At 45.0% G+C, this 21,838-nt stretch overlaps 1 protein-coding gene across 1 annotated transcript in view; it reads right to left on the minus strand.

Annotated features, from left to right (window-relative positions):
- Positions 1-2,591: 2,591 nt before the first annotated feature.
- Positions 2,592-21,838, minus strand: part of ADCY6 (adenylate cyclase 6) — a 59,648-nt gene continuing 40,401 nt past the window's right edge. Inside the window, exons 10-22 of the mRNA XM_056856147.1 lie at positions 21,383-21,408; positions 21,072-21,219; positions 20,846-20,943; positions 19,361-19,448; positions 18,290-18,406; positions 17,121-17,282; positions 16,310-16,485; positions 14,007-14,045; positions 12,376-12,505; positions 11,360-11,623; positions 5,861-6,065; positions 5,580-5,704; positions 2,592-2,844 (exon numbers count right to left, since the gene is read on the minus strand). Coding sequence (XP_056712125.1) covers positions 2,716-2,844; positions 5,580-5,704; positions 5,861-6,065; positions 11,360-11,623; positions 12,376-12,505; positions 14,007-14,045; positions 16,310-16,485; positions 17,121-17,282; positions 18,290-18,406; positions 19,361-19,448; positions 20,846-20,943; positions 21,072-21,219; positions 21,383-21,408 — 1,707 coding nt within the window. The 3' untranslated portion in view covers positions 2,592-2,715. The remainder of the gene's footprint in view (positions 2,845-5,579; positions 5,705-5,860; positions 6,066-11,359; positions 11,624-12,375; positions 12,506-14,006; positions 14,046-16,309; positions 16,486-17,120; positions 17,283-18,289; positions 18,407-19,360; positions 19,449-20,845; positions 20,944-21,071; positions 21,220-21,382; positions 21,409-21,838) is intronic.

Consider the following 21,838-nt stretch of genomic DNA (forward strand, 5'->3'; position numbering starts at 1 on the left):
GAGTGACAGCTCTAACACATCACAATTCTCAGAGGTTTCCACTACCTGGGGGGGGGGGAATTGAGGAGAAAAAAAGAATGAAACAGCATAATAGAAAGTGATTTTAATATATAATTTATATATACACACAAAAGGAAAAAAGTACCAAATAAGTGCCTTAATCACCCATTCCATTCACACACCACCCCCAAGAAACACAACAGAGCCATTTTAGCACTAGCCCTATAAGGAGTAGGGGGATTTGGGGGGGAAACTTCCAAAAAACCACCTAATTTTACTCTTTGCATAGCCTTCCCCAAGCCCTATAAGGAGTGGGGGGATCTGGGGGAAAAACCTTCCAAAAAGCCTCCTAATTTTTCTCTTTGCATAGCCTTCCCCAGTAATCCACACAGGCTATGCACAGGGGCAGTTTCTGCCCATTTAAAAAAAAACTTAAAAAAAAAACATAAAGTAATAAAAGCTTATTTTTTTAGCCACCAAGAACTAAAAAAAAAATCTAAAACTTGCTTTCTCCCTTAAAAAAACAACAAACGTCATAAGGATTTCCCCCTTTGCATTAAAGCACTTTGTTTTTCCCCCTTCATTCATCTCATTTCCCCCCTTCATTCATCTCGTTTCAAGTCTCTACTTTACTGAGCCTTCTTGCCTCTCCATGGGTTGAATGCTCCTGATTAAATGTCACTTTTGACATAAGATGGAGCAAAAGAAAGCACATTGTCAAGGAATCGCAATATCAGTATCTGTACAGGCTGATAATGGAATTCCACTTGATATGGGTGTGTGGGGTTTTTGTTTGCATTAAATGGAATCAAGACCAAAAGAATGGTAATGGCATACACCCCTTTAAAATGCTGGCAACTAGTTCTGTCCAGAACTGCTGATGAAGATGGGAGCCCTGCTATAGAATTAAATGCAAATAGGTCAGGTCTGTGTAAGAAAGGAATCAGAGCCAACATAGTGCTTACAGTCCCATGCCCTCCATAAAAGGGAAGGGAAATATGACATAATGGAAACCTAATAAGTGTGGACATCTGAAATGTCTCAGGTGTGTGCTGGCTTCTATAGGAGCTAGGCCAGCGATCAGCAGATGAAATATTTTCAAAACGGCAGCCACAGATCCACTTATTCCCACCACAAATGGCAACACTGTGCCTCAACAGTGTATAGTTCCTGCCACCAAGTGGAGGCCACTGATGGTGAAGTGACTCTGCAAGTCTTGCCTGCGACCACTTACTGCTTACAGTTGTCCTTGCCCAAAACATCAAGGGTTCTCGTGCAAGTTCCCCAATCTTTACCCCCAACACTAATTTCTCTCCAACTTTACACACTGGAAATCAACAAAGAGAGCAATCTACTGCCATGGAATTCTTTCCCCATCCCACCCCAATAGGAAGTCACAAGGGACAGGCAGCCTTATGAAGCAGGAAGCCACAAGTTTTTGCTGGAGAAGCCAAGCTCCTGTTTCTGATTGCTAACAGTGTTAGCAGACCAGCTGATGGCAGGGGGAGACAAAGATGGGGCTGCACAGCACATCTCTCAAACAGCTTTTCTAGAGCTAAAGTGATTATGAAGAAAAAACATGGGGAAGATTCCCACGCCCCAAATTATGAGGCCAGAAGGACCAAGGGCCTGAACCTAGTTTTGGAGAATCACAGCAGAACCTTACAACAGCAAGGGGAGATGACTTGGCACTTAGTAGAAAAGGCCTAAGGAAATTACCCAGTCTTCTAATTCCACGAGAGAGCTCCTGTTAAGGAACTGGAACTTCTTCTTACCCCCTTCCCCCTACTTCAGGCACCTAAGGCAGGTTGAATCTCCATAGGTTAAGACAACCTTTCTCCTGGCTAATATGGGAGGTGGGGTGGCAGGAGAAGGTAGAGGGAATTAGGACCCTTCCCTGCCTTCTCTTTGGCATCAAAACCACAACCCCAATTCCAGCTTCTTGGGATACCCCAGCACTTGTCACAAGTCCTTTTAATTCCAGACAGACAAAGCAATTTGGCAAATGATAACTGTATCCCAAATGACAACACTCCCCTGCAAAAAAAAAAAAAAATCAGGGGAAGAATACATTCCCGAACTTCACAGTGAGTGAGAGAGAGGGTGGAGGGACAGTGTGAGTGTGCTGCATTAGGGAGCAAGCCGCCTCCCCGAATGAAACAATGCTGCTGCGCTTTCTGGAAGTCTTGGCAAAGGGCACCACAACAGAGAAAGGTTTCCTCTCAAAAGCATCCAGGCAATTCTGGATAAAGTAATATCCCCCATCCCCCAAACACACCTTCCCTTATAAAACCAAGCATCATCTTTCTAGATCCAGAAATAGAAAACGATGGGGTATTTACCCCCTGTTGCAACCTCCCCTCACTGGGTTTTTTGGTTCGATCCCAGGAGAGGCAGAAGATTTACATCAAAGGGTTTGTTTTCTTGCCCCTAAAATAGCACCCATACAGGCCCAAACGGGGGCACTCCAAATTAGACTTTGCTCCCAATAAATTAAAAATAAAGAATACCTGGGGTAAAGTGACCCCCCACATTTCCTCTTTTCAACACCATCAAAAGGTCCCGTTTTGAGGCTGTAAGGGGTTCCCTTTTAGAAGGGTATATCTAAAATCTGGAGCAAGTAGTGAGAGAAGGAAGAGAGGGTGCAGAGAGAACCACTTCACCCCATGCTGTTTGAGCCCAGCCAAATGTGTCCCTTCGTAGCAAAGGTTCTCGCTAACTGAGGGATGGGCCTCCGTTCAGGAAATAGGTGGTCATTTCACCTTTGCCTTTGACCTTGATGACCCCACGACACTCCAGCTGATAACCTTTGGCTGCCAATACCTGATAAAGATCAGTGGTCACCTAGAAAAAGCAGACAGAGGAAAAAATAAGGAGAATGTATGGACACGGGCAAGTAGCTTGATAGTTCCTACCTGTAGTGCTTCACACAACACAATGAAGCTTAGTGAATTTACTGACACAGGATATGGTGATGGCCACTGAATTGGATGGCTTTAAAAAAAAAAGAGTGAGAGAGATTCATCTTGGAGATCAACTGTTAACTGTGACAACTAAATGGAATCTCCATGTTCAGAGGAAGCATAAATCCAGATGCCAGGCATAAACAAGGAAAATCTGTTGCCTTTATGCACTGCTGGTGGGCTTCCTGGAAGCATCTAGCAGGCCATTGTTATAATCAGGATAATGGGACTGGGTGGATCTTGGCTTGATCAGAAAAGCCATTCTTATGATTATATCATAGCATGATTCATTCTCTAATGGCCAACAGAAGAAGCCACACAGATGCAACCCTTCATAAGATATTATATTACAGCCATGAACACATGAGGCTACTTTATACTGAATCTGACCATTGGTCCATCCAGGTCAGTACTGTATACTCTAAATAGCAGTGGCTCTCTAGAATCTCAGATTGAGGTCTTTCACATCTCACCTACTACCTGAGTCTTTTAACTAGAGATGCTAGGGATTGAGCCTGGGACTTTCTGCATGCCAAGCAGATGTTCTACCACTGAGCCAGGGCCCCATCCCACCAAAGGGACGGTTCTTGTCCCTACTTGCAGAAAGAGTTGGGGAGGATAGGCCTGTCATGCCAAACTGATCAGGGCTTCATTTTAGCATTGACTGCTCATACAGCAAGAAGTGGTTGGTTTAATAACAGGAGACACTAGTTTTGAGGTGCTATGATCATATATGAAGCTGCCTTATACTGAGTCAGGGCAAGATAGTTTCATATGGTCACTGGTCCATCTAGCTCAGAGCCATCTGCTATGAGTGGCAGGAGCCCTCTAGCTCTTAGGAAGGGAATAGTCATAAGAAAAGCCATGCTGCATCAGACCAAGGCCCATCAAATCCAGCAGTCTGTTCACACAGTGACCTGTTCACACAGTCTTGACATCCTTTACCTTGGGATACCAAGGATTGAACCTTGGCCCTTCTTCATGCAAAGCAGGTGCTTTACTGGACACCTCCAGGGTACTTTGAGTGTGTCTGCTCATACATTTTCCCCTTCATATCTGAAGATGCAGCCCTTTGTAGGAGTTACCATCCTTTGTCTGAAGTTCACTGGGAGCCTGCTGGCTCAAAGGCCTTCCCTTCCCAGTACAAGCACTCTCCTTTTGGAAATCCCTCCAAAAAGGAGCTCCCTTTTAGATTTCAAGAGATTTAAAAAAAAGGTTTCATTTTTTTTCAAAGGAATTTGGCTGTTGAGATGATGGGTAAATAAGTAAATAAGAATGGTTGATGCCATTTGTTGTATGAATTCCTTATTTTTCCAGGTTTTTTTTTGTTTTTTTTGCAATTTTATCATTTTATATAGAAGACACGAGCAGGGGAGCCAAAACAGATTATGTAATTCTTCTCTTCTCCATTTCATCCTCACAGTATTGTTCGGGTCAAAATGTGTAACTGGCCCAAGGTCACCCAGTGAGCTTCCATAGCAGAGTGGGGATTCAAACCTGGATCTCCCAGATCACAGTTTGAAACTCTGACCACTACAGTGCCTTTCATGGGATGGCTGCTGTAGAATAGCTGGGCCTGGCTGAGTCATGCAAGTAACCTGGTGGCTGCTGCCGTGCCTGGCCCCAGTAAGCCATCCCTAAAAGGCAAAATTGCCTTGGAAAGCCTTGATTCTTCCCCTGCCTTTTCCTGACAGAAACCAAGGCTTAAAGGCTGGCAGTATTGTTGTGGTTGCCTAGCAATGGCCATGGGGGACATCAGTTTCTTAATGCTACAGGTGTTCCTTTCATCATTGTGTGTGTGTGTATGTGTGTGTGTGGGTAATCCATGTTAACTGCAAACCTGGGACTTTTCTCAGGCTTGTAGAAAGATTTGTCTATCCATGGCCCCAATCTCAGGATTTAAATATCCACAGATGGAGCCACACTGAGAATTAGATATATTGATATTATTTCTTATAAGCCATTGCAAGAGTTCCTGTGGCTAGTCACTAGGACATGATAGGTTTATAAATGTAGTGAAAACGTCCAAACATTCTTAGACCTCCTGAAGCTCTCCTGGGCATGGCAACTGTGAAAGTGGCAGGGTACTTCAAGGCCAGAAGTCAGCAACTTTAACATGGGCTGCTTTCATACATGGATTTTTACCTAAGCAGGACAATGCATGCCTGTTTTTATGACATACTTAATTCTGTTTATGAGCATGATGTTTGGGGCATGATGTCTTTTGCTCTGACGTAGATGGGAGATAGTGGCGTGGCTGTGGGCAGAATCCCCATGTGGAAGCTCTGCCTGCAGCTAATCTGGGGAGGTGGTGGAGCTAAGCTCAGCTCTTCTGCTCCTCTTTCAATCCTTTAGCAGGTTTTTTGGGGGGGTTTTAGTCCATAGCTGAGATGTGGTTCAGACATGAAGCGATTACTGCATTAGCAGTTCTGAGTCAATGTGACAGGAATGGGTGGCAACGGAGAGCAATGAGGAGCATGGGGCTGGGGAGCACAGACCCTGACCCCACCCACCTTCAACCCTGCTTGCTGTGGCCTCTGCATCAGGGTTGGCTTCTTCCTGCCCCCATGTGGAAACAAGTATGGTCAAATTAGGCCACATCACAAATGCTGTTACCTGAATGCGGTCAGGGACACCAGTGCTGTCCATACGGCTGGAGACATTCACGGTGTTGCCCCAAATGTCATATTGCGGCTTCCGAGCTCCAATCACCCCAGCTACCACCGGCCCAATATTCAGCCCTATGAAAGGGAAAAGTTAAGAACGGGAGGGAGATGCTCAGTCAAGAGACAGCTGACAACCCATTTACCTTAAGACCACCTACCCCTCTCCATAGCACAGACAGAATCCATGCACACAGACACAGGCTCACACCCATTTCTCCCTGTTCCTCTCACCAATTTTCATTTGGAAGTTATTGAAAGAGTGTTCATTGATGTATTTCATCTGCTCCATGAGTCGCATTGCGTAGTCTGCCAACGCTGTGATATGGGAGCGTCCCTCGCGGTCATAGGTGCTGTCATTCAGCCCTGAAGCTGCCATATAGGTACTGCCTATCGTCTTGATCTTCTCCAGCTGCCTGAACTTGTCCTCGCTAATAATCTACAAAGAGTAAGGTGGAAGGAATCATCAGTTTTGATTAATGCCAGGATGGCCCCCTTTGTCAAGACTGCACCACAGGTTTTAAAGTATTTTTAATAGCTTATCTGTGCTCACAAACCATACTATGCAGGGAGATCACAGCTTCACACTTTTTCTTTTGCTGGTCTGTCAACAAGCAACTTGCTCTGTCTAGAATTCTCTTTTTGGGTGAAGCTGTACTATCTTTTAGAGCAGTGGGGCTACTCTCCAAATGTACCTTTCCTCTGAAAAATCTGGTTCTGAAATTCTGAAGCAGAAATGTGTCAACTTACATGTGCTCACCTAGAAATACCATCCTCTCCACCTTCAGTCTTCACAGTAGTTTTACACATTTTAAAAGGAAACTTTAAAATTTAACAAGGCTTAAAAAAGGTAAGTAATCCATAATGGCATCTGATACATCTGATGAAGTGAGCTCAGAATGACAAAAGTTTATGTTGGAATAAATTTGGTTTGTCTTTCAAGTGTTGCTGGGCTTCTGTTTACTTTTGATAAAACAGATATGTTTATAAAGCCATTTTAATAATTAGAAAAACCCTTTAAGCATGATAAGGAAGTACATTACTGATGGCTGAGCCAGGTAATTTTAGAGAGTTCACTGTTCATTCCTCTTATTAAATCTTTGGCCCAAGTAAGAGTCTGAAGGCATATGATACAACTGTATTATAGTAGATAAATTGATCTTGCCCTATAAGCTGCTTGGTTTTACAGATTTCCTGGGAACCATGACTGAGCATCTCAGGAGAAAGAATAGGGAACGTCTAGCAACAAATTTCTTTTTCCTTCCCTACTGTCGAAACCCCTCCAGGTGCCAGATGGCATGAGTGTGTGTTGTGGTGCAATAGGTACTGTATAAAAGAAAATTAGTCATATTGTTGCTATTAAAACAGGTGTAGTCACCCACAATATCCTCCCTTAGGGACTATCCAATTCACTAACAGGCCTTCACTGCCAACATATTTCTCTCCAGTGGCAGACTAGATCCAGAATAAGAACATAAGAAGAGCCTTGCTGGATCAGACCAGTGGTCCATTTAGTCCAGCATCCTATTTCACACAGTAGCCAACCATTTACTATGGAGGGCCAACACCAGGCACAGAGGCCAAGGTCTTCCCCTAATGTTGCCTCCTGGCACTGGTATTCAGGTTTACTGCCTCTGAACATGGAGGCTCCCTTTAGTCACCACGGTCACTGACGGATCTATCCTTTATGAATATGTCTAATCCCCTTTTAAAGCTGTGTGTGTATGCCTGTAGCCATCACTACATCCTCTGGCAGTGAATTCCACATTTTAATCACTCACTGTGTAAAAAACTATTTCCTTTTGCCTGTCCTGAATATACTGCCCACCAGCTTCAAACTCATAGATTCGGGATCCTACTCTGGGGTATTGCTTTTGAGCCATGTAGTTCTGAAGGAAGGCATTTCTATAAAAGGGAGGGTATTATAGTATTAGGAGCCCCGTGGCACAGAGTGGTAAAGCTGCAGTACTGCAGTCGAAGCTCTGCTCACGACCTGAGTTCGATCCCAGCGGAAGTTGGTTTCAGGTAGCCGGCTCAAGGTTGACTCAGCCTTCCATCCTTCCGAGGTCGGTAAAATGAGTACCCAGCTCGCTGGGGGTAAAGGGAAGATGACTGGGGAAGGCCCTGGCAAACCACCCTGCAAAACAAAGTCTGCCTAGAAAACGTCGGGATGTGACGTCGCCCCATGGGTCAGGAATGACCCGGTGCTTGCACAGGGGACCTTTACCTTTTTATTGTAGTATTGATGCTTGTGAAACATTTGAGGCAGTTATTGTTGCATGGCTTATTGTAAGTATATCACTGTGAATGCATTTTTTCTAATTTTGTAATTCAGTTGCATTTCATGATTTATTGGATGCATTGTACTGTTTTTCAGCATTGCTTTTTGATTTTGCCATCTGCTTTGTGTCAGCAAGGAAGGTAGACTATAAATGAAGTAAATAAAAGGTTCACCAGGTGATCTTGGGTCTGTCACACACTCAGACTAAATTACCTCATAGGGTTGTTGTGCAGGTAAAATACAAGAGAGACACTGAGCTTCAGGGAGAAAGGACAGGAGAAAAATGGGATGACAGCCAGCCAGAAGTAATTGGATTTCTCAAGCCTTCCACCTAAATATCATAAGGCGGTAAAAAACAACAACCAGCCTTTATATATTCTCTGTTCCAAGGGTAGGGGTGGATTGGGTAGTGAAAATGGCTCTGGAGCAGTCCAGGCTGAGCAGCCACTGCAGTAGTACAAGCTAGTGCTTCAGGGCCATTCTGCTCAGCAGCACCAACAATGGACAGCAGCTTGCCCATTGCATCCTACCACAAACTGGAGGCTGTGTGGAAAAGGCAACCGGAGCGCTAGCTAGCATGGAATCAACACCATCCATTGTTCAGTCTTTGTGTTGGCGAACCTATGGCACGAGTGCCACAAGCGGCATGCTGAGCCCTTTCTATGGGCACTCGTGGAGCCGCCCCCCCTGCCCGTCCCCCGCCCCCTCCTTGCGGCCTCGACGCCATCTGCCTCCCGCCGCCCCGCTCCGCCTTAGCAGCAGCAGCAGCGCCGCCGCCCCACCCAGGCGCTGCTCCAGACCCGCCGCCGCCCACTCATGCTCGGCCCCGAGGGCTGCCCTGCCGGCCGCACCGCTACGCCCGCCGAGTCACCCCCGCCCCCTCCTCCGCCCCCTTGGCTGCCCGTCCCCCTCCTCCGCCCCTCCTCGCGGCCTCGGCACATGTTTCCGCCGCGCCGCAACCAACTTTGTCGCGGGGGCGACTCGATGGGCGTAGCGGTGCGGCCGGCAGGGCAGCCCTTGGGGCCGAACATGAGTGGCCGGTGGCGGGTCCAGAGCAGCGCCTGGGTGGGGCGGCAGCGCTGCTGCTGAGGCGGAGTGGGGCGGCGGGAGGCTTGTGGGAGGCTGGCGGCAGGCGGCTCTTTTGCTTGGACTTGCCACTGAGATGCACATTTCCCCCATCCAGATTCTCAAAACTGCATGGGGGGGGGGGGGGTTTGTTGTCCATTTGTGAATGGAAGGTTTTGCCTTGGACTTGCCACTCAGATGCACAACTCAACAATAAGCCCCCCTGCAGAGTTTTGAGAATGCAGATGGGGAAAATGGTGTTTGTCAGTCATTGCCATGATTTAATTTTATGGATGACAAAGGATAGCACAGTTAGTTCTGAAAATGAAATCCTTAATGTGTGGAATTCTCTGCCAAATAATTTTAAGTAAATGAAAGCACTTGGGATTGCTTTCCTTACTTTGTTTGGATCATCTTATGCTTGTGAGCATAAGATGTTAACATATGAGTTGTTTTTTTCTAAACTAAAACCTCAGTATTCAGGTTAAATTGCCGTGTTGGCACTTTACGATGAATAAGTGGGTTTTGGGTTGCAGTTTGGGCACTCGGTCTCTAAAAGGTTCGCCATCACTATATAGAGAGAGAGTCCAGACATCGCTGCCCAAGCCAGTGCATTCCATCAGTTAGTTACCTTACTGTCCTCCCAATCCTTTTTGGAAGCATTTTTGGAAGCATTTGGAAGATATAAGATTGTAACTGTAATATCAACCAGCCTAGTTTAGGAGGACTATTGAGGCTTCTTGAGACTATTGCCTTTTGTTTTACTTAATTAGTTATTTCCTGTTAATTCAAAATGGTTGCTACATTCCTGAATTCACCAGTTTCCATGCATTAATGGCAGGGGAGAGTGAAAGGCACTGTGTGCTGCTTTTTTCTTTGCAACAACATGACTGCTCATTTTTTCCTTTTATATATTATGATCATAATTATACAATCACAAAATTATGATACTGAAAAAAAAAGTCTGTGAAAAGACTATGTAACAACTGAAGTGGGTCACGGGGACTATACTATTCCAATCTTGTTCTATCTACACTGGCTCCCAATTTGCTTCTGAGCCCAATCCAAGGTACCAGTACCAACTTTTAAAGCCTACACAGCCTGGGGCCAGCATACCTTAAGGACTGCCTACTCCTTATGAACCTAACCCAGCCACTCTAGTCATCTTCAGGGGCCCTGCTTTGAGTGTCCCTGGGTGAGGCTAGATGGGTGGCAAGTCAGGAAAGGGCCTTCTCTGTCATAACACTGAAAACTGAACTCCCCCTCCAGGGGGATTTGTCTGTCTCCCTCTATTACTGTCTTTCACTAGCAAGTGAAGACTTCTTCGTTTTGTTTGTGTTGGCATGCTCTCACTAGCTTTAATTGTCTCTCCTCCCTGTTTGCGAGTTTATCCGTTAAGTTCTTGTAGGTTATCCGGGCTGTGTGACGGTGGTCTTGGTATTTTCTTTCCTGACGTTTCGCCAGCAGCTGTGGCAGGCGTCTTCAGAAGAGTAACACTGTCCTTCAGTGTTACTCCTCTGAAGACGCCTGCCACAGCTGCTGGCGAAACGTCAGGAAAGAAAATACTAAGACCACCGTCACACAGCCCGGATAACCTACAAGAACTAATGAACTCTGACCGTGAAAGCCTTCGACAATATTTATCTGTTAAATTTAATTGTTTTAAATATTTTAATTTTAAATATTTTATATATTTAAATATTTTATATATCTAGATTTTAACACTGTTTTGATTGTTCATTGTCTTGGAAACCATAACTTGGGCAGAAAGCATACAGTTTAAATAATAAATAAATAAGTTTAAGAGACAGTTGCAGGAAGAAGTGGAACTTTGGCTGAATGAGACTTACTTCCAAGTAAACACACAGTAAGGTCTTGCCTGTCGGGACAGGCATTGCCATTTTTTGAAAAAATGGGGACTATAGCGCTTAATAAGTGCTATGTAGAACCAATTGTAATAACACTTGTGGCTAATTGGGGAAAAAAGGAATGATTAAGCAGTTAAATAGTGACGGGCTTCTGCTCTAAGAAAAGAGAAACAAGACTCACAGATGGTACACCATGCATTGAACAAAGTACTTTCTCACAGCTTTTCTAACACAATTTCTGTTAAGTGCATTGCTTACTGGATGCTTGTTCAGGCATCTTAGATCTCATCAGCAACTGCAAAATTCAACACAATGCGAAAGTACTGTTTGGATTCACCCCAAAAACCTGTTCACGGACTGTGGGTGGTGGCAGCACAGGGGACATTAGGAAAAACCACCACACACTGCATAAAATGTTCTTCTTCCAGCACGATCTAGGAATTCCCCAATCTCATAGCCCCTTACTAGCCTCTGGTGCCTCACCCTTTCCAATCCCATGGAAAAAGACATACCCATTACCTCATCAAAGTCAGCAATGATCTCATTGAGCAACCGCAGACATTCAACGCCCTCATTGTTGGCTTCCAGCTCCACATAGAACTCTGAGAAGTTGCTGATTGATGCGAACATGACAGCAACGCACTCACACGACTGGTGATACAGCTCATCGTTGAGGCGCTCACGGGCCAGAAAGTGCGCAGCCACATCCTTTGGCAAGATGTTGTGCAACAGCCGGCGGTTATAGGCCTGCAGCTCTTCCATCTCCTCTTTCTCACCTGTAGCCTGGGAACAGATGGGAGACGAAGTGAGGAAATCCATTATACAGAACTTGTGATTCCTTAAAAAAACACCCAGCTTTCACTGTCTATGTACTATGGAACAAGCACACATAAATTCTGCTCAGAGTAAAGCTGAATTCTGTAACTGGAATAATTATACAGTCAGCAACTCTTCATGTATTTCATTAATGCATTCTTTTCCTCTTTCAGTAATGGTCAAATCCTTTGCCACTGAAAATCCTGTTCAGTCCTTTATTAAGCATCAGATTTCACTATGCAGTACCCCATACTTTTAAGCTGATCTCAATAGTTTTAAAGGCTAGAAATGTACTTTTAAAAACACACCAACTTTAAAACTCCCACAGTATGACGGGATACACACAATCACATTACAGAGGACTGCACATTGATACAAAATATTTAAGAAGTTGTTCTGGGGAAATCATAAAGTAATATGACAATCAGAGAAGACACTATCCATCATAGTAGAAAAGAGCAAGAGTCCAGTAGCACCTTAAAGACTAACAAAAATATTTTCTTTAAGGTGCTACTGGACTCTTGCACTTTTCTACTACTGCAGACAGACTAGCACGGCTACCCACTGTGAACTATCCATCATAGTATTTCAAAGGATAGAAGGATTTCTATCTGTGCAGCACAACTTTCTCTCCTTCCCCCTTCCTGTTGAAGCCGATTCACCAACACCACTATACCCCAAACACCACCTCCATGGCAAAATCTCTACTTTCTCGCTACCTGTTGCTTCCAGAGGAAGTCAAGACGGGCAGTAGACTCCACCTGCTGGGCATGCAGATAAAGTGCCAAGGCAAAAAGCAGCAGGATGACAGGAGTCACGTACTGTAGGGCCACTTTCCCTTCTGCTTGGCTGTGGGAAGAAAGAGATGAGTAAAGAGACGGTATTATCTTTTTGCTCTCACACGTACGCATAGGCTGCATTCACAGAGCTGTTTTGCTCCTCCTTGGCTTCCAAACCAGAGTAGTGTTTCTGAAGCGTCCACACAATATTGTCCTCCAATCATCCACTTTCTGGGTAGAAACTTTCCCCTGCTTTTCCCAGACCTGCTGTACTATGATTTTTCCTAAAGGATCACTATCAAAGTGGGCTAAGCATACCATGTGGACAAGAAAGGTTATGTTTCTGGCCCACATCAACACCATTTTACTGTTGTCATCCTCTTACAACCACCTCCCCCCCCCCCAATATCACTGGAGAACTGTTGCTTTCGTTTTAAAAAATGGTAATACGATGTATTACTATTATGTTGTGCTACCGTGACATGGCCAACGACATAGTTTTAACAATGTCGTGGGGTGGGGGGAAATGGCAGGCACGAGGGGCAATTGAGGAAAGAATGGAGAACCCCCAAGTGCTGCAAAGTGCTCTGCATTCACGGAGGCAACAACAGCACAGTGGGGAATTGCCACTGTGTGGATGGAGCCATACTTTGCCTGAAAACTTTGTTCCTCCCACTCAACTAGCTTTGGCTCCTGCTCTCAAAGAGAATGTGACCCATTCTCCCTTGCGGCCCCCTTATGCCTGGAATGAACCAACGCTTGGCTTTCTCTGCCTCTCCTTTCCAGCTTCTCCCATAAAATCCACCTCTTCCATGAAATTTTTGGCCTAACTCAGCTTTCAGCCCAGCCAAAGCACCAATAACCGCATTTGCTCAAATTTGTCCTTTATTTTCACTGACTCTCCTACACAATGCTTTCTTCCTTCCCCCACCCCTCATCCTTGCCTCCATAGTCTTAATTTAAACTTTAAGCTTCTGAGGGTAGGTGTCCATCTTATACTTATGTTACCCGGTATAGAGTTCCATGCACTCTGATGCCATGCGAGAAATAACTGACAGTGACAGAGCAGGAGAGAACAACAACCCACCACTCAAAGATCCAAAAGACTTCTCAGTTTTTGTTGCTCCCAAAGCCAAAAACAAAGGAATATGAAATCCCCTCTTTTTCCTAGCTTACTGTAATGCCAACATACATATTCAAAAACCACTCCCTTTAATCATAAGGGATAAAGGAGGGGGGAAAGACACCAAACAAAATTGTAGAGACAATAATTATAAACTCATGTTTTCCCCCAGAAGGGCTGGGATGGGTTGCAGCTCAGTGGTAGAGCATCTGCTTCGTATGTAAAAGGTCCCAGATTTAGGCCCCAGCATCTCTACTTTAAAGGATCAGGTGAGATGAAAGACCTCTTACCTGAGATCCTGGAGAGTGAAAGCAGACAATACTGGCCAAAGGTCTGACCCAGTATAAGGCAATGTCCACCCCCTCACTCTAGCATTTAGGAATCCTCCAATCCTACCACTGGCAGAATACATTTTCCCCCATTCAGCACATATCTGGTACCTACTCACCAGTCTTGGCCACTCTGGCTCTCATTGACAGCTGTCGGCCTGTAGAAGAAAGAGGGAAAGGAAGAATTTTTGTAGAGAAGGGACCCAGGCCACATGACACCCCATAAGACTCAACACTTGGAAGAGTTGGGCGGAGTTGGGAAATGAACTGGGAGACAATGAAGATTCAAGCTGTGGAGGAGGAATTGGAACCCTTGGTACTGAAACGAGCTGGAGAACCAACAACCACTATATCCTTGTCAGGCACTTCAAGCCCATCCACTTCAAGCCCCCATTTTATCTGAAGTCTCTTCTAGTCATCTTATTGTCACCAGTGCCATTGCATGTTAGGTTTTATTGTCCCACTGGGAAATATAGATTTCAATATAATATGCGGGATGAACTTGGATATGGACACCATCTTTTAGTTTTTTGTTGTTTTTGTCATCAAGTCACAGCTGCTTTATGGCGATCCTGTAGGGTTTTCATAGCAAGAGATTTTCAGAAGTGGTTTGTCATTGCCTGCCTCTGCGCGGGCTGAGAGAGTTCTGATAGAACTGTGACTGGCCCAAGGTCACCCAGCAGGCTTCATGTGGAGGAATGGGGAGTCGAACCCAGTTCTCCAGATTAGAGTTCGCAGCTCTTAACCACTACACCATGCTGGCTCTCTCTTTTAGTTAGGCTATAATATATGGATTTCAATATTGAGTATTTTTGTATTCAATTTTATCTTATACTTATTGTATTATTACTGATTGTTGTAAGCTGTCTTGAGCCTGGCTTAGACCAGGAAAGGGTGGAATATACATCTAATAAAATAAAAATAAATGTTCAACAGGGGCTCTTTCTGCCCATCCATTTCCTTCCCTTTCTCCTGCTTTACTCCCAGATTCAAATGATTACCAATAACATCATTACTACCTGCACAATTTTAGCAAAACCAGCCCTTCCTCTCCTGTCCTCTGGTATATGCTCTGCTTATCTCCAGCTTTGCCTAACTGTGTTTGACTCTCTCCTTTTTGTACCTGTTTTTTCCTTCAGTGTTATCTAAACCTTGGCTGCCCAAATCATTCATCTCTCTCACTGGTTATACTACCTCCACTCAAATTTTTACTGGTTTCCCATAGCATGGCCAACACAAACATCTTGCCCTTTCAAAGTTCTCCACAGCAATGTCCCCTGTCAACCCATATTCCTATCTATCCTGACCTAAGACCTTTGTTCCTCCAGTGTTACCAATCAGGGAAGTAGAATAGTGACTGGACAAGGTTCTAGGCGGTTGGAGATCACTACTCTGCCAGGACACTTGCTGGGTGACCTTGGGCCAGCCACACTCTCAGCCTACCCTACCTCACAGGGTTGTTGTGAGGATAAAGTGGGAAGGGCAGAGCCATGTATGCCACTGAGCTCCTTGGAGGAAGGGTGGGATAAAATATACAAGACAGAGACAGACTAGACCACTTGTAGTCATGGGGGCTATAATGAGGAGGAGGAGGTCTGGGTGTATCTGGGTGTACTGGAGGAAGGGTAGCCCTTTCCCTTAAAGTGGCTTTTCTGTTAACTGCTCTGCTAATCTGCACTCTTCACATAGGGGAGGAAGGAAAAGATACATGTACCTGGTGGAGGGACAGCAACCCAGTCATTTTTAGTAGAAAAAGTGCCAGAGGATAAAAGATATCAGAAGCCGTTCCCCCTCACATTGAACTACTACTAGCAGGCTATACAGATGCATTTGGTTACAATAAATGTACAAGCATCATGAGGAAGTACCTCCCCTCAGCCATCTGAAGACTTCCCATTTTCTTACACAATTTTGCCTGTTCTCTCCTGCTGCCCTTTAGGCCTAGAACTCCCACCCAGGCACCACCTCTCTCTTTCTTTCCTTATACTCCACTTCAAAATCCACAAAGCCTTCAGCTTAAGCCCTCAGCTGTAACTTCCAGTCAAAACATACCTAAGTTCTCAGAACTGCTTTTGAACACATTCATATCTTGTTACCCTGGCCTTTCCTACCTTCCTTCACCGCCATCTCTCTGTTTAAATTTAGATTGCAAGATCCCTAGGGCTTTGGTTCACATTACTCAGTGAAGTGCTACATTAAACAATAATGATATATTTTTACAGAGGTCTGTGGCATCTCTTTCAATTACTTGTGATAGTTTTACTCCCTGTTTGGGGGAAGTAAAATATATAGAAGGCATGGGAAGAAGGCAGGCCAGAACTGAGATTAGAGGATACTCCCCCCTCTCAGTCACTCAGAGGACATAAAAGTTGAGAGGTAAAGTTTGGAATTCTTCTTCCCCAACCAAAAAGGGGACTCTTACAAGGCATTAGCAACCACCAGCAAGTCGTAGTTGTCAAACAGCATCCCCTGAGGGCCTTCTGCCAGGGCCAGATACACAGCCTCCATCCCCACCAGCAGTGCCAGCTTCCCCAAGCTGCTGATGTGCAGGAAGACAGAGCTCGCCAGCAGACTCAGCAATACTGAATAAGTGAAATACTGTAGGAAAGAAGGAGAAAAGAGATATTATGTTCTCCCTGAGAAGAGCCAAAGCAGACCCGCACTCTTCTCCCCTCTATTTCTTCACAGCAGGTGTAATTAGCTGGTGGAAGTTACTGCTACAAGATATGGCCATAGCTACTGGCTAAGATGACTTTAAAAGGGGCATTAGACAAATTCACAAACAACTGATCAACAGCTATCATTTCAGATAGCTCAAGGAATCCTCCATGTTCATAGGTTGCCCTGTGTCTGGAGGTAAAACAAGGACTGGTTGATGCCATCATGTTTTGCTTGTGGGCATCACTGAAATAGGATGTTGAACTAGGTAGATGCTTGATTAAGGCCTGGCAGGGCTGCTCTTACAGAATGTTCCCTTCCTGTCTTCACAGACACCTTCCCACCCATCTTCCAAACCAGTTCATCCTACTCTCATCCCAGCCCAGCTATCAAGGCACTCCACATTTCTGGGGACAAGAGAAGAACAGAATTCTCTAAGTGATAAAGGAAGTACTTATCTGAGCCCAAGCAAGATGGCCCTGAGCCCTGTCCACAAATCATTCCAGCTTTACCCTCACACCATGTCTAGCTTCCCATTCCCACCCCCCCACTGAATCTCTCTGAACCATATTTACCTCAGGAAAGCTACAGCTAGAAGCACCGGTTCCCTGGCAGGGTAGATTGTCTGATGCCAATGAGTAGTTGAGGGCACGAAGAAGGCAGGGACCCACAGCAGGTGGAGTAATGTTCAGAAAATCAGCAACACAATCTTGGAGCTGGACCCGGCTGCAAGCAAACTGGGGTGAGAGGGGGGGAAATGGCTATGTAGGGCAGAAAAGGAATTTGCTGCTGTTCCATTACTCTGGAGCCACCCAATCCCAGCTTCTCAGACTTATGGCAGCAGGGATATAAAAACAAAACAGCTAGAACCCCTGCCACTCTAGGCTGGAGACAGACGATGGTCCGAAGGTGGAACCATCCAAGTTCTGTCTCCCAATAAAGAGGGTTTGTATTAACACAAAACACAAGTCCAGTGTCATCTTAGAGACTAAAGAAAACATAAGCTTTCCCAACATATGCTTTTGTGAGCCAGTTCTCTTCATGATGAAAGCAGCTTTGGCTCGTGAAAGTTTATGAATAGCAGCTGCACCAGTCACCAAGATGAATGAAGTCAAAGATTGATAATACAGTCAGAAAGTGAAAATGTATTTATACAATACTGAAACGCTTCTACAGATTTCACCATAGCCTGTTAGGGGATCTCTAAATGCATTTATCTACAGTGCATTCCCCAGACGCTGCTCTGAATTCGGCAGCTGGGAAAAGTGCTGCAGATGAACACATGCAGAGATCCCCAAATGAAGCTATGGTGAAACCTGTAGGAGCTTTTCAGTATTCTATCAATACATTTTCACTTTCCTACTGCATTATCAGCATTTGTCTTTGCCTTCTTCTTGAAAGTTTATGCTGAAATAAGTTTTGTTAAGTTTCTAAAATAGCACAGGGCTTCTGTTTTGTTGTGCTGTTGCAGACCGCCAGGGCTACCCTCCTGAAATCATTCATCAGGTGTTTGTATTGTTTCAAATGCCTGCAACATCTGGGTCTTCCCTTTCTCAAAGGGCCAAGCTAAAGGAGTGTGCTCAATACAGAAAGCGTTGCTTCTTTCAAACAGTTTTTAGATCTCTTAAGAAACGGCCGCTAAAATAAATTCTGCACTTTTGAGATTTGATCAATGCCAATCCTTGCAAGATCTTATGCACAGGCCTACGTCAAGCTTCATTACAACTCCCTATGCCCCTCATACCATGTTGATGAAGGCAGAGGCAAAGACGAGCAGAATAGCAGCCACACCAGTGATTGTACTGTTGGTTCGAGACTGGATGATCTTGCGGGACAGCTGCTGCAAAGTGGCTGGAAAGGGCTGTAGGGAGTTGAGAAAGAAGTGTGAGATGTAGGAGCCCTGAAATTGCAACTCTTCCCACCTGCCTGGTTAAGAATCTGGAATTTGCTTGATTCACAGCAATGAAACAGGAGCAAGTTTCCCATCTACCACTCCCAACCCAGCTAGGTGCCAAGCCCATAAGCAGGTCTTAGAGACATCAAGCAGAGTTTTAGCTGGGTGGGGTGGTGAGCAAAGGAAAAATTACAGGGAGAACCACTCAACCTTCAAAGAAGGCTTTTATTTATAATAGGCTAGTGCAAGTCAGGGGGATACTCTGACACACGGTTCACACATGCAGGAGAATGAGATGGAAATGGGCTATACCACTTCAGACCGCAGGTGGTGGATTCCAGCTTTGAATATCCCTTTGAATTGGGGGGAGGGGGAGTCCACACAAGCCGAAAACTAGTGCATCAAGAAGAAAGCATTTCGAGCAAAGAAAGCGGGTAGCACCTGTTTTTCTATATGCAAAGAGTATTTGACACACAATTTGGTCTGAAACAGTGTGGTAAATTCTAAAACCTCAGCTTTCTACCACCTCATTCTACAACATGTCTGACTTTTTCCTCAGATACATTTTCTGGTTAGATTTGCTCACTAGTCAGAGCAACTCAGGGATTCTGCTCCTGCTGCTGGCTACAGATCTGTCTTGCATTTCCTCATCTTGCCTTTCTCCCACCCCCCCAGCTTGACAGGAGCCAAATTTGACATGTGGGCACCAGTATCCTTATTCTATGTAGGGAATCCAAAGCCTCCAAGCAGCAGGGAAGAAACCATGTCTGCTCCATGTGAAATTCATTTGAATTATGCCCACTTTCGGTGAAGGAATGTGTCCAGGTAGGGCCCAAGGGCTGGAGGAAGCAAGGTCAGGGGATTCCATGGGACAAGTCAAGGGTCACTCACACAGGGGTCCCAATGAACTGAGTCACTCACGCCAAGGCAGGAGTAGATGGCGCAGACAAAAAGGATGGTGGCCAGGGTGACGAAGATGCTGATGTAGGCGCCAAGCATCAGAGGGGAGCTGTGGGGAGAGGGGGCAGGATCAGCTTCACCAACCAAAGACACTACTGTAAGTTTATATTACTACCTGCGTTTTTTCACCATTGATACAGTGTATGTAATTGCAATGTGACTATTTTTATGATCTTCTGTTCTGTATACGATAAGAGGCACTGAGTTTCAACAGCCCTGCTACATAATGCTTGGTCTGTGCTTCCTCACTTGCATCATTCTCTTATTATCAGGGCAAGCTTGGCTTTGTTAAGGATCTGATCCACAGTAGAGCCCTCTGCCAGAACAATCCCATGAAGCTTCATACCCCAGCAGTCTTTCCCCCCATGTACTCCTCTTTCATTCTGTAATGCTCCCTCTCAAAATCACCAATTTCATCACTTCAGTGTAATTAGTCCTACCTACAGTGTTGGCTCACTGCATTTGCACTCCCATCCTGTACCAGGTAGGGCAGTACAGACTACATAGTTATAGACATATAGATGGGCAGCATGCATAAGTCCCCAGCTTGCTATGTAACTAGAATTCTCCCTGGTACAGTTGTGGGAGAAAAGTTCTTTATTACTGTCAAGCCAGAATGAGCTAAAGGTTATCTTCTTGTTTCTGCTCTGATTGCTCACTTATGGCCTCCCACTGATTCAGGAAGAGCTGCATGTCTCTCCACATTTATCTTTAGGTTTTCCTCTCTGCTGCCTCCAGAGCACCAGGGATTTCCTTCATTGAGATAGGTGGGCATGGAGATGCTGTGCTTCTGCTGGTAGCAAACATGGTATGCATGGTGGAGGTTTGTATGAGGACACAGTTGTGCTGGGGCCAACAGGCTTCAATCCAACACCTTTCCACACTTTTCACGGTGGAGGTGGTCCTCTGTTGTGCAGCATGTCCCTCTTGCACCTGGTGCTTTTTTGGCTCATGGAAAGACATTTGTCTTGTGCAAGCAAAAGTGCCTAGTGCCAGAGGAAGCATGCTCCACAGTGGAGAACTGCCTCCGCAACTGATGAAGAGGAGTACAGGCAGATACAGGATCCAAGCCATAATCTGTACATACCTGTGTTGGATGCCTATAGTTACACAGTATAATGAACAAGTCTTCTGAAGAGCTACAGTGGGACACTTGCAACTAGGGTTGACAACAGGCCTGGAGAAAAAACCTGTCCCTTTAAGTAGGGATGTTATTTACCAGGTGATGTTATTTCCCTCCATCCCGTGAAAATCTTCAGCTACCCATTTCCACACATTAAGCCTCTATTAAAGGAACAGAACATTTCCCAAGCCTGCTGTCAACGCTGCTTGCAATACGTCCATATGCAATGCATGTATCGTCATAGGTACACCACCCTCAACATGCAAGTGTGCATTTGCAGAAAGAGTATACGGTGAACATACTCCTACATATGTGTCACTCACTGAGGGAAGATGACAATCTGGATACAACAAATGAAGCAGAAGACAAGCACAGTGCAAGCCACGTAACCCCCAAAGCGAGTGTCCACCTTCTTGGAATACTGCAGTGTTGAAGGAAAAGAAAAAGGAAGTTATATCAAACGGTTGTGGTCATCACTGAAGAGGAAGGGACAACCCTTCATGATGCCAAGTTTGGTACTCAGAGGCTCTACCAGCAAAGGGAAGGCACCTTTCTCTCCAACTCAGGTTTCTGGAAAGTGAGCAGGAAGCGTTTGACATGATCCTTGCGCAGCTGGTCAATGCTTCGGGCATCAATGGCACGGCTCAGAAACTCATCCACCTCATCTTCAGGGTTCAAGGCTTCCTGTGTACTTCGGCTGCAGGAGAGGAAGTTCCAGGTTGATAACAAGAAGGAAGAGGCACCACACAGCAATAAGACTGGCCTTACCAATGGAGATCTAACCATCTCAATTATTTCTCACACTGCCTCCCTCCCCAATGTCAGGACACGAATACAGTGATAAATGCGAAGGCACTTACTTGTCTTTACTGGAATCATCAATCCCCTGAGGTAGAAGAAAAGAGAAAGATACATTAAACTTTCCTTGCACTGAAGTGCTCACAGCAGTTGGAGCAATTGCATAATACAAAAATTTAAAGCACATCTTTATATTTCCATGTGCATGCACACGGCATTTTACAGAGAAGGGTCCAAAATGCAGAGATTGCTGACAGTTGCAAGAGGGTGTTATAAATCCCACACAGATCTAGTGAAGGAAAGTCTAAAGTATACAATTACTTTAATTAATTATAGCCCGGCTTGGCTGGGAATGAGGGCGGGCTGTAAATGTAATAAATAAATAAATAAATAAAATAATGGCTATCACAACCATTGGTGCATGGAAGACACAGAAAGTTTTCCCACTTTTGCTTCTGTTCCTATAGCCCCTTGTGACCCCATAAAGATTATCCCTGAAGTTGCAGGATCCATAGGGA

Source organism: Euleptes europaea, chromosome 1 (assembly GCF_029931775.1).
Source record: "Euleptes europaea isolate rEulEur1 chromosome 1, rEulEur1.hap1, whole genome shotgun sequence".
NCBI lineage: Eukaryota > Metazoa > Chordata > Lepidosauria > Squamata > Sphaerodactylidae > Euleptes > Euleptes europaea.